This window comes from Oryctolagus cuniculus, chromosome 3, assembly GCF_051225735.1.
Source record: "Oryctolagus cuniculus isolate XC-2025 breed Fujian yellow rabbit chromosome 3, ASM5122573v1, whole genome shotgun sequence".
In the NCBI taxonomy this organism is placed as follows: domain Eukaryota; kingdom Metazoa; phylum Chordata; class Mammalia; order Lagomorpha; family Leporidae; genus Oryctolagus; species Oryctolagus cuniculus.
Window position 1 is genome coordinate 68,606,534 of NC_142869.1, and position 12,998 is coordinate 68,619,531.

At 53.5% G+C, this 12,998-nt stretch overlaps 1 protein-coding gene across 3 annotated transcripts in view; it reads right to left on the bottom strand.

The window, feature by feature from the left end:
• The window catches only part of ITGA6 (integrin subunit alpha 6), an 81,797-nt gene extending 70,043 nt beyond the window's left edge, over nucleotides 1-11,754 (bottom strand). The window contains exon 1 of one of the 3 annotated variants that reach the window (XM_089328149.1): nucleotides 11,702-11,754. Coding sequence is in view for 2 of the 3 variants with exons in the window: in XM_017342933.4 (XP_017198422.2) it covers nucleotides 11,151-11,332 (182 nt within the window). In the remaining variant the exon portion in view is untranslated. Of the gene's footprint in view, nucleotides 1-11,150; nucleotides 11,584-11,701 lie in introns of those variants that run through there. The other 2 variants (XM_017342933.4, XM_017342934.4) reach the window with 2 other exon arrangements.
• Nucleotides 11,755-12,998: the final 1,244 nt, after the last annotated feature.

Genomic DNA, 12,998 nt, shown 5'->3' on the forward strand with positions numbered 1-12,998 from the left:
CAGGTCCACCTCGGATGTAATGTGTAAAACCAAATGCCTGCTCTTCCCTCCAAAACCCGCTCCCCTCCAAACCAAAACACAACAGTACCTTCCCAGCAGCTGAGGCGAAAACCCAGAGGCACACCCATTCATTTCCACTCCCCGTACTGACTGGTCCCACAGAAGATCCTGTTGACTCCACAGCCAGAATACAACCACTTCTTACTCTACTCACTGCTGGCAAGTGCTCACCACCACCACCTCTTATCTGTTATTACAGGAGCCTCCTAATGAGCATCACTCATTTCTCCTTGACCTTGTCTATTCTCAGTGTAACAGCTGGAAAAATCCATTTAAAATCTAAGTCATGCGGGAGGCTGGAAAATGGGTACCAAAACACAGACATGAAGGCTAAGTTCTAGTGTACCACATAAAAGGGGGGGGGACTACAGTTCAGAATAACCTACCAGCCATTTACTGAAATGTCACACTATACCCTGTTAAGTATATACCATTAAAATTTTTAAATAAAACAGAAAAAGAAGAACAAAAATAAAATCCAAGTCAGGACATGTCATACTTGCTCAGGACCCCCCAGTGGCTTCCATCTCATTCAAGAGTAAACCCAATCTTTCAGGGACCCCAAAGGCCCTACCCAGTCTTCCTCCAAGGAGACCACTGGCCTCCTTGCTTTCCTGAACATGCCAAGCATTCTGCCTCAGGGCCTTCGCACCTGCTGTGAACTCCTCCCTGGATGCGCCCACAGCCACACACCCCACAACCACGTCCCGTTGGCACTTTGTTTTCCTCTGTCATTCATCACCACCTAACCGAACCCACTTACTCGTCTCCTCCAACTGCACAATGGCAGATTCCGCTTGCTGCTGCACCTGCAGGACCAGAGTGGCGCCAACCACAGTGAACTCTCTGAAACGTCTGCTGAATGAAACTCTACAGAAAAAAACCCAAACAACCACCTATGATTTCTCTGCAAGATTTACTTCTTCCTCATGTTCAAGTAAGGACAAAAACCTCCATTTCTTGGGGCAGGCGTTTAGGCTAACAGCTCAGACAGCAGCATCTCTTATTAAAGAGTATCTGGGCTTGATGCCTGACTGCAGCTTCCCATGGATGCAGACCTGAGGAGGTAGCAAGGATGGCTCAGGCAGCAACGGGCTCCCGCCACCTGCCGTGGGAGACCGGGCCGCAGTGCCTGGCTCAGGGCTGCAGCCCAGCATCTGAGGAGTGAGCTAGCGGGCCAGAGCTTGCTCTCTCTCTCTGCCTCCCAAAGAAATAAATAATTTGAAAATACACATTAAAATGTTTAATATTTTAGGTTGAAATAGAAAATATACATGTATATATAAAATCATATATTATATATAATTACACACATAAAAATAAACGAGCTGACAAGAGAGCAATTTCTCTTCCTAAGATACCAAAAACCGTGATGGCTTTGGCTGCTGCAAAGCTTGGGGCAGGGAGGGGCATCACCGTCTCCCAGCACCTACCTCTTGGGATCCCTTCTACGGCAGCCCTGGGGCCTTTGAAAGCACTAAGCTTAGACAGCACCTGCCACAGCACCGGCAAGGTCTCCTCCGCCTTCTCCTGTTCCAGCATCAACTGCAACAGGCCCCGCAGCGTCCAGACCTGTGTCTCTCTGCACCTGTGAGTTCCTGTGGGGCCACTCTGTCATCCAGACTGGAAAGCCAGCCATCAACTTTGCCCAAAGATGGCCTCAGCTGGCCCGCTGTGGCTGATCGATCGATCAGCTTGGGCCAACAAAGCTGGGTGCCCCAGGCTCTACCAACAGGTTCTCCACACCTGGGGCTCACCTCAGCTATATCCAGGGCCTCCTCCTACCTCCCCGGACAACGCCAAATATTTCCATTTTCCACCAAAGCCTGTGTTGAAACAACCAGCCACACTTGCCTCAGGAGGGAAGTCAACCCATAAGCCCACAAGACACCTCGCTGGCACTGGCCCAGGAAGGGTTTCGACTCTACTCTCCAAGGACCAAGCAACTCCCAACTCTCAAGTACTGCCACATGGGCCATCCACCCCACACCCCCACACCAAGCAACAGCTTCCCCACACCTCTGTCCCCACACATGAGACAGCCACCCCACGCCTCTGTCCCTCCATGTGGGACAGCCTCCCCACATCTCTGCCCCCAAACGAGGGACAGCCACCCCACACCTCTGTCCCCACACACAGGACAGCCTCCCCATACCTCTTTCCCCACACACGGGACAGCCTCCCCACACGAGGGACAGCCACCCCATACCTCTGTCTCCACATATGGGACAGCCACAACACCCATCATTCCTCAGACAGGCAACAGCCTCCCCACACCTTCGGCTGTAATTAACCTGAAAACGACCCTCCACGGTTACCGTTCCATTACATGCTCTGTCAGGACCACAATGGCGGCACTTCCTGAAGAGAAGGCACAAAGTGGGGACCTGTCTCAAGAGACCTGAGGTTCAATGACATCTCCTTTCCATCTCCTCTTGGATCTGCTGTATTTATTAGCACCTGCAAGACACAGACACCAGCGAGGACCCCCAGGGTAGAAACAAATGTCCTTTTCAAAAGAGAGACCACAGGGACGCGGGCATCCCCAGGCAAAGCAGGCAGAGATCCTGAGTAAAACAGCACTGTCTTGTGCATTCCCCATCCCTAACCAGCGTGGGCCTTCCAAATCACTCCCAGGCTTCATATTTCTATACTTCCGGGTGTAAAAAGCCTGTTTCTCTAAAAGGGGTTTCTATACTATATCTGAAATGGCTTTGGGAAAATGGAAGAATCAGATTGTGGGACACACAAAACACGTCGAGGTGCCTGGCAAACACTGGCTCCACGGCTGCACTTAGTTTTCATGGCACTTCTCGCCATTCCCTCTAATTCAGAATAGTCTTCCTTACCATCCGCTTTGCTTTAGAGGCTTCTTCTAAGTGTTCCAAACGGTCTTTCAGCCAGTTTGGGATTAGATGAAGCGATAGTGGAATCCCATTAGAATCAAGCTTGGGGCGAAGCTGGGGGGAGGCTGCTGCCCCGTGTGGCTGTGAAAGGTTGTCCTACCCACAGGCCACCCCCAGGAAGCAGTAAGCGGATTTGGAAGAATGGTCTTGCCTTGTTTATCTGAACAGAAAAGCCTCCCAGTGGCAGATTAGATCCCACTCTGCCATCAGGCCCATAAGGAGACTTTGGTGAAGGGACCAGGTACCCGCCCCAGGTCGCCAGTAATTCACAACCAGCTTCTTAGTTTCATTTCTACACTCCAGCTTCACAAACAAACCTGCGAAGAAACCACTGTGGTCCACAAATCTGTCGACCATAGGTAATGTCATCACTGACCATCAGATGCATCTCCGGAGAGATCCTTCCTAACACACATTCATAGCAAACCAAGGGCAAATAAGAACACAGCAACAGAGGCCAGCACTGTGGCGCAGTGGGTTAAAGCCCTGGCCTGAAGTGCCGGCATCCCATATGGGCATCAGGTTCTAGTCCCGGATGCTCCTCTTCCAGTCCAGCTCTCTGCTATGGCCTGGGAAAGCAGTGGAAGATGGCCCAAGTCCTTGGTCCCCTGCACCCACGTGGGAGACCCGGAAGAAGCTCCTGGCTCCTGACTGCGGATTGGCTTAGCTTCAGCAGTTGTGGTCATCTGGGGAGTGAACCAGCAGATGGAAGACTTCTCTCTGTCTCTACCTCTCTCTGTAACTCTGTCTTTCAAATAAATAAAATAAATCTAAAAAAAAAAAAAAAAGGAACACAGCAACCTAGCTCTGGATGTCATGCAAAATACCCCACCTCCTAGACCAGGGTCACAGGGGTGCTTTCAAAGTCATAGGTCTGAGAAGGCCTGGAAGCCAGCTGGTTGGTGTTCCTTTAGGAAGAAGTGCACCCTGTAACCGCGCAGCCCACACCACGCAGTCACCTGCTCCTCTGGACCCTTGTCATGCACATGCGCCCACCTGCCCTCTCATCTCCTCTGAATACTCAAACACTGCTGGGGGCAGCCAGGGGGCGCCCACATCCTCTATCTCAGGCTTGGTTCCTGACTCCAGTTTCCTGCTAGGGCAGACTCCGAAGAGGCAGCAATGATGGCTCAAGTAATCGGGTTCCTGGGAGAGCTGGATCGAGTGTTGCCAGCTCCAGGCTTTGGCCCAGCCCATCTATGACCATTGTGGGCATCTGGGGGCTGAGCCAGTGGATGGGAAACTCTCTCTTGTATCTTTCTCTGCCTCTGTCTCTCAAATATGACACTTTGCTGGGATTGACAGTATCCACCACTGAAAACTACAACGTATGGTTCTTCCACGCTATACTTTCCAACACAGGAGACCTTGAAGGACAGGAAGAAAGGGAGAACATATGTTTACATACCAAAATCAAACCCCAAAGGGGGACCCGCTTACACCGCACCTCTCACAGCCTTGATTTCCACACTGATTTTTTTTTAATTTTTTATTTTTTTTGACAGGCAGAGTGGACAGTGAGAGAGAGAGACAGAGAGAAAGGTCTTCCTTTTGCCGTTGGTTCACCCTCCAAGGGCCGCCACGGCCGGCGCACCACGCTGATCCGATGGCAGGAGCCAGGTACTTCTCCTGGTCTCCCATGGGGTGTAGGGCCCAAGTACTTTGGCCATCCTCCACTGCACTCCCTGGCCACAGCAGAGAGCTGGCCTGGAAGAGGGGCAACCGGGACAGAATCCGGCACCCCGACCGGGACTAGAACCCGGTGTGCCGGCACTATAAGGCGGAGGATTAGCCTAGTGAGCTGCGGTGCCAGCCTCCACACTGATTTAACAAGCACAAAGATGCCTGCTCTAGGCCAGCACTCAGGTACAAGTATCCTTGTACCCAGGCATCAAGGTTAGGTGTCCTACACAATGTCACAGCAGAAACTGGCAGAACAAGGTTTGATACAAGCTGGCTCTAGGCACGCGCTTTTTTTTTTTTTTTTTTTTTAAGATTTATTTATTTATTTGAAAGTCAGAGTTACTCAGAGAGAGGAGAGGCAGACAGAGAGAGAGAGGTCTTCATCCCTTGGTTCACTCCCCAATTGGCCACAACAGCTGGAGCTGTGCCAATCCAAAGCCAGGAGCTTCTTCCAGGTCTCCCACAGGGGTGCAGGGACCCAAGGACTCAGGCCATCTTCTACTGCTTTCCCAGGCCACAGCAGAGAGCTCGATCGGAAGTGGAGCAGCCAGGTCTAGAACCGGTGCCCATAAGGGATGCCGGCACTTCAGGCCAGGGCGTTAACCTGCTGCACCACAGTGCTGACCCCTCCAGGCACGCTCTTATCCATCACCTTCCATGCTGCTTTCTGGGTAAAGATGGAAACCTTGTTTGGCTCACATCCAGGAAACCTTACAGATTCTCAGAGGCCAGCACTGTGGCACAGTGGGTTCAAGCCGCTCCTTGTGACACTGGTATCCCATATCAGAGCACTGCTTCCGATCCAGCACCCTGCTAATGCCTCTGGGAAGGCAGTGGAAGATGGTCCGAGTGCTTGGACCTGGCCACCCAAATGGGGAACACAGATGGAGTTCTGTGCTTGTGGCTTCATCCTGACACAGTCCCAGCCGTTGTGGCCATTTAGGGAGGGAACCAGTGAACGGGAAGTCTCTGTATTCCTACAGCTCCCTCTCTGTCACTTTGCCTTTCAAATCAATAAATAGTCTTTTATTAAAAAAAAAAAGAAGAAGAAGAAACAGATTTTTGGATCACCGTTATGAAAACTGACACATCAGGTATGGGCTGAGCTGAGAATGAAACTTTTGATCAAAAGAATCCCCAAAAAGCTACCCTGAAGACCAGCCAGGTTTGACAGTCCCCACGGCTCCTCCCTGGTAGGAAGTTATTTCATTCTAGACTTATTCCAGCACCCAGAAGAGGGAGACCGGCTGCAGGGGCTGGCGGCACCCCCAGTGCCCACTCCCGCAGGACCCAATCTTTACCATCCTGCCCAGAACCCCCCACCTCTCCCGGGCTCCTCCTCTCCTAGGATCTCTCTGGAGGGGGTGGGCAGCCTCTCCACCATCCTACCTGAAGAATTAAATCCAGGATTCCTTTACCATCCTTGCATAACAAAACCTTCCCTGTGAAGGCACCAGGGCCCTCAGATACTTGTACTAGCCTCGCCACCAGCCCTTGTCGCGCAGCTTCCAGGATCTGTCCTCTACATCCTTCCCCCTCAAGTCTCATTAGAACATCCAACCAACGCAGAGAATCCTCAGTACCCACTGCAGCCTGCATTTCCGGGTTAAGTCTTAAAGTCTGCCTTCAGGGCAAAAGCCAAGTGCAATTCAAAAGGCACTAATCAGAATCCCTTAGTGGGGACCTAGGTCCTTGAAAACTCAAAACCCAAGACTGAACTTCTTGGGTGTCTCTGCAATGGGGCTACAGCTTCCTTCTCCCTGGGGGTAGCAGACCCCAAGGCCTGAGCAGGGAAGGGCAAGGGTTAAATAAAGGGCTTCCTCCCTCTGTTCACCCTCAGCAGGAAGAGTTGACTTCACAAGTGAAATTGAGTGTGTGACATGATTCCATTGTATCTGCAAGGCAGATGCTAGGCGCTATCAGGCTAAGAAATGGGAGTAAGACCCCTGCCCTCACATAACCTGTCATCCAGTTGCAGAGATGAGATCATCCCCCCGACAATGGTAGATAACCGGAAATGGTAGATAACTGTTAAACAAACACCCTCTGAACTGTGGGACACGAATTCCACAGAAGATGCTGTAGTACAGGCTTGAGACAGGACTGCAGTCTTTCTGAAGATGGGCTGACCAAGCGCTCCCCCGTGTGAAGGCGCAAGTGGCCCTGCCACCTAAGCACAAGAAAACACCTTTGGTTTCGTCACCATTGGCTCCCTTGAAAATGTCAAATAATCCACTGGCCACATCGGCCACTGTAATATGTTGAGCCAAGGTCCTTGGTGAACTATACACCACAGTTCTAACCGTATTTGTTTATAAATTCTTAAATTAAAAAATCTTAACATTTTGTTATGGGGAAGATGTTTAACCTAACAGTTAAGACAAAAAGAGACCTAAATCTCAGACATCAGAGTCCCCAGGTTCAATACCTGCCTTTGGCTCCTGACTCCAGCTTCCTGCTAACACAGACCCTGGGAGAAAGTGGTGGTGGCTCAAGTAATTGTCACAAACATAGAAGGCCTGGATTGGGTTCCTGTCTCCCGGCTTCAGCCCAGTGGTGCCCTATCCAATGAGGATATTTGGGGGAGTGAATCAATGAAGGGGAACTCTCTGTCAATGTGCATGTATGCCTCTCAAATGTTTTTAAATTAAAAAATATATACTGTTATGCCAAATTAGTTTATACAACCAAGAACACAGAAAGCTACTCCTTTATAATAGGAAAATCTTATTACATAAGCATTAACTTGAATTTCCCAACAAACTATTTACACCCTAAGCATACTTTGACCCTTTTTCCCCAGCTCTGTCATCATCTCACACCAGCCCGTGTTAAAATTAAACATGTCTATTTCTGCTTTCTTGTAGAGCCCTAAGATTTCCTCTCAGTCTCCCTGCCCATTCTGGCCTTTATCTACCCTCGGGACTCAAGGTGACCCAGCAAGTCCTGGAAGATGGCCCTGGGCCACCTGACACTCTCAGGGAGTAAATGAACTCGAGGCAGAACGGCTTAGGCACACTTCCTGGACCAGTCTGGGCCCTGCACAGCCACTGTCAAACTTCAGGAAGCTTTTCCAGTAAGGGAAGGGGGGCAGGTAGAAGGCAAAGAAGGAAGGACCCAGAACTCGATCCAAGGTCAGTCTGCGCACAGGTCAACAGGAAGAGAGTGCAGGCACCAATATTTAAATAGATTGTCCTGTCCTATATGGGAAGCAGTTCAATAAATCAACACAACATAGTACATTTCCAAGACTCAAATGCTTGCCAACTTCCCCAGGTCTGAAGGACATTTCTGACTTTTGCTTTTAGAGATGGCATAAGCATGACTCAGAAATACCAACTTCAAGTCCAGATTCAGCTAAGGTTCTGCTTAAGGAGCCGTGCGGCTTTGGCCATTTCACAGTTTTTGGCTTCAATGCTTCATCTGTAAAGGGAGGCAGCTGGGCTAGAGGATCTCTCGTTCGGAAAGCAGGATTTTCAAAGCTGGCAAATCCCAACTCAGAGAAAGATCAGGAAGAAACCAAGAGTCCCAGCAGGGGCCCTGGAGAGTCTGTGGAAGGCGGTGGGGATCCCAGTGGACCTCACGAAGAAGAAAACGAGCCTTGACAGAGATCCAGACCCACGCAGGGAGATCACCGACAGATCAGCTCGTTCTTCCAGGCTCTGCCCTGTGGTCATACACATCTACCTCTTCCCAGCAGGGCAGAGAGTGATGACTCAGAGGACAGCTATACCCACAGCCATCACCACATACCTTCCACCTGGGGATGACTCAACCTCAACTACCTCCGAGAAATTAAAGATTCCAAGGCCCTCAGACCTAAGTTTAGTCACCTGGCCGACTGTCTAATACTCTGGGAGCCTGAGGCTTCTTCAGTCCACACCCTGAAACCTGGAGGAAGCGTTACATTTCACAACCCCCGGAGCTTGTTTTGTGGATCTCAGACACAGTATTACTGTCCTAACTGGAGCTGAAGATGCTATAAAACCTTTACATGCCATTGTGGAAAAATTAAACCACCTAACAGTGCATGTACCTAAAATCCCACACATCTTTGATGAAGCTTTTTCTGCTTCAAAGTCATTCGTTCAGTGAGTTTACTTTTTGCTTTTAGCCTAATTAAGACTGATTATAGTTAAGTTGCTTTGTATTTCATAAATGTGATGGAGAGTTTCAAATATCAATTACCCAATTATGACAACAACCCTTGGCTTTCCTCCAACGCAGGCTTGGAATGACAGCCTGTTTTAAACACCTGTACAGGACCTGACACACAGTAGGAACTCAACCACTGCTTTCCAATTTGTCAGCAGGAACCTGAACGGGGCAGTCGGCATGTACTTCACCTGTCATCTCTTAATACCTGCAAGCGCAACCTCTCCATTTGACAGAGAAAGAAAGCGAAGCTCCCAGTCAACAGCTGCTAACTCCCGCGGCAGGGCTCTGAGCTCAGGCCTCTCTGCCACCAGTGCCCAGGGACACGCCCACTGGGATTTCCAGAGAGTTTAGGAGGCTGGACCAGATGTCGGCTCAATCACACACATCCCTGTCAAAGGGGACAACCGATGAGACAAGGTCCACGTATGTGGATTCTTGGGGGAGGGGGGGCTGTGCTACTCCTTTACAAAAGGACAGCGGAGGGCGGGCAGCCCTGGACATAAACCAAAGCACCCCCTTACAGTCTGGTTCCTGCCTCTGGGCCCTAGGACAAGCCACAGTGCCCTGAAGGTGACATTTTCTGCAAGAAGGATCTGATCAGCTCCTCCCATGAGCCTCTAAGATGAGCATTTCTGCAAGGCTTGGGGCCCAGTCACAGGCTGCTGCTTAACACTCAGGAGGACCTGTCTGAGCCCAAACACAGCTACCCAGCAGCTGCAGGAGGCTGCTAACCTAAATGACAGCAGATTCCTGGCTGAAGGCTCATTTTGCAAATAAGGACATTGCTTGCCCTGATGCTTCCCCCTGTGCAACGTGTGCTTGAACAAGGAGCTGAAGGAAGCCAGCAGCAAGCACCAGTGGACCCCCTCCCCTCTGCTGGCCCACAGCCACTTCTGCACGGACAAGTTCAAGTTCTCCGTGTGGGTGGATGCACGTGTGTACACTCGGTGTTCGGAGACACCAAACGTCATCCTGTAACTGAGTTAACTGAAACCCGCGTTCATCCAGATGTACAGCTCAACAGCGACAGCCGAGCGAAAGCAGAAGATGAGCAAGCAGCTGGCGCGCGCTGCAGACAGACCAGTCGCCTGGGACCTCGCCTCCCTCAGCTAACTTCTTTGCTTCACCTAGCAGGTGTTAGCAAAGCTCAGGGGCCCCCAAACCTCCCAAATCCCCAAGTTGTTAACTACTGAAATCAAGGGGTTTCCAGCAGCTCCCAAATCCCGGCCGCTTCTGTCACACACACTGCCTTCCCCACTCCGGGTGCACTTTGCTTTCTCCGCTCTGTTGGTCCTGCAAGGACCTGGGCTCCGCTCCAGGCCTGGGTGAGCAGGGGAACTTTTTGTTAAGAGTCTAGTTTTCGGTAACAGGGATCAAGAATGCAACCCCATGGTGATTAAGGCGACAACTCCCAAATACCCTCTCCAGCCTAAATAGCTGGAATCACACACTTTGTAAGAAGGTTACTCCTAGGAGGGGCACCGCTATGGCGTTGGGGGACTGGCTGTCTCTTCCCAAACCCGGTTCGCAAAAATCCTGACTCAGATCGACATTCTGCTGCAACCCCTCGGCCGGCCGGGCGGACCCGATGCTCTGGCCCAGCCGAGCACCTTGGGGGCTGGGCTGGGGGCCGCTCAGAGCCGGACTTGTTTTCTCAGCTGATCTAGTCCTGCGAACAGGTGCTTGGTTCGCTCCATTTTTTTTTTTTAAAGTGTGTAAAAGTATCCTGAGCAGGAACTCTCGCCCTACAGGCAAAGCCACACAGGACACGGTGAAATGTGGCTTCCCAACTCCCGCGGGGCGCGCCGGTCTGCGTGGGGGTGTTCGGCGAGCTCGGGAAAGGCCTGCGCCTCCCGGGAACAACGCTCCCAGCAACCGCGCGGCAGCGACCAGGCGACCCTGCACCCACCCCCGCCCCACCCACGCGTGAAGCTCCGCACGGCGTGCCACCTGCCGGGGTCCCAGCAAACGTGCCCGGAGAGAACAACCGGCAGAAAGCACTCAGCTCTTGTTTTTTTCTTTCTTAAGTAAACTCTCCGGGGGCCCAGGTCGGCCCTCGGGTTCCCCTCCAGCCCGGCTGAAAGCGGGGGAGGCGCCGCGCGGGACTGCAGGGCAGCGGAGCGCAGCGCGCGGACCGTAGGCGCAGCTCGTCCGGCCCGGGCCGCGACCCGCGGGCCCCCAGCTCCTCCCTGGGGCCGGCGAAGGCCGGAGCGGGGCGGGGGGTAGGGCCGGCCAGCGGGCTCCGGGCGCGCCGAGCCGGCGGGAACAGGGCGCGCCCTCGCCCGTCCTCGCGCGCGGGCCGGTGCCCCGGGGGTGGGGGGTGGGAAGAGTCGGGGAACTCACAGCCGCTTGTCCTCGGGCTGCAGCTGCCAGTGCATGGCCAGCGAGAAGCCGAAGAGGCTGCCGGGGTCCCCCAATTTCTGGATCACATTGTCCTCGCGGGTGTCCAAGTTGAAGGCTGCGCCGAGCCGGGGCAGGAGCCCCGCCGACAGGTAGAGCAGGCACAGCTGCCCCGCGGCCGCCATGGGCGGGCGCACGGGGAGGGGCGCGGGGACCTGCGGCGGCTGCCTTGCGCTCCGGGCCGGGTCCGGGTCCGGGTCCGAGACTGCCGCGCTGCTGCGGCCGCGGCCACCTCCGCCTCCTCTGGCCACTGCGTCCGGCCCCACCCCCGGGACGGGTCGCGCTCTCCGCCCGGCCGCTCCCCCTCGCGGGCAGCTCCGGATCGCTGAATGAGCCCGTTGTTCTCTGGAGACTCGCAGGCGTTTTATCAAGTGACGAGGACGCCGGCCCCGCCCCTGCCCACCCCCAGCCCCTCCTCGTGCGCCCGCCGCCCTGCCCGCCGCCCGCACCTTCCCGCCCCGGCCCGGCCCCACGCCTCTCCCGCCGCCCCTCACCTGCCCGGAAGCCGCGACGTGGGAGACGCGGAGGCGAGCTCGGGGCGGAGCAGCCCCACCCCGCGGCGCCCCTGCAAGGAAGCGCGGCCGTTCGGGTTGCCGAGCGGCGCAGAGCGAGGCAGGCGGCTCCTACCTGCGGGTAGCAGAAGGTGCAGGTGACGCCCCGGGCCTCAAGGCCAGCAGCAGCCTGCCTTGCAGACGTGGGCCCCTGTGCACAAGCAGGGTACATTCATTCATTCCACAAGTGTTTATGGAATGCCGGACCCGCGTGCCGGATACTTGGGACACCGGAGTGTTGTGGGTTCTTGAAGCCTCGCCATCAAACATGAAAAGAGGGCACTCACACTTGGGTAGTGTTGGACAATTTCCAGAGCAACTCTCGTCTCCTTGAATCCTAACAGCCTAGTTGGTGGGCATTTTTTTTTTTAAGATGTATTTATTTATTTGAAAGGCAGAGTTACAGAGAGGCAGAGGCAGAGAGAGAGAGGTCTTCCATCCTCTGGTCCACTCCCCAGATGGCCAGAGAGGCTGGAGCTGCACCTATCCGAAGCCAGGAGCCAGGAGCTTCCACTGGGTGTCCCACGGAGATGCAGGGGCCCCAGGATTTGGGCCATCTTCTACTGCTTTCCCAGGCACATTGACAGGGACCTGGATCGGAAGTGGAGCAGCCTGGACTTGAACAGGAGCTCAAATGGGATGCTGGCTCTGCAGGCGGCAGCTTTACCTGCTAAGCCACAGGCCTGGCCCCAGGCATTTTCTGTTGGCAGATGAGGAAATCCAAGCTCAGCTGCCCCCCACCCCCACCCCATCACCCAGTGAAGTCAGAAAGGCAAAGTGTGGTGTCCAGGTGTTGGGGCACGGCTTCCAAGCCGAGAGGCATCCCTGAGGTCCATGAGGGTGGCATAAAGACTGTAAGGGCGTGGAGTGGGGCCACCTGGGAGGTGTTGGGCCTTGAGCAACCTTATCCTGCAGGGATTCTTAGCCACGGAAAAGGAAAAAAACAGCAGTGCTGTTAGCTTAGAAAAAAAATAGCATTTTTCTTTTCACTAAGCTCTTGCTGGCTTTCAGCATTTCCTTTATGAATGTGAGCAACAAACCACAGTGGAGGTAAGGTAAGTATCTATTATTAGTTGCCATTAAAAACCCTAAGTTCTGGCCGGTGCTGCGACTCACTAGGCAAATCCTACGCCTGCAGGCGCCCAGGTTCTAGTCCCAGTTGGGGCACTGGCTTCTGTCCTGGTTGCTCCTCTTCCAGTCCAGCTCTCTGCTGTGGCCCGGGAAGGCAGTGGAGGATGGC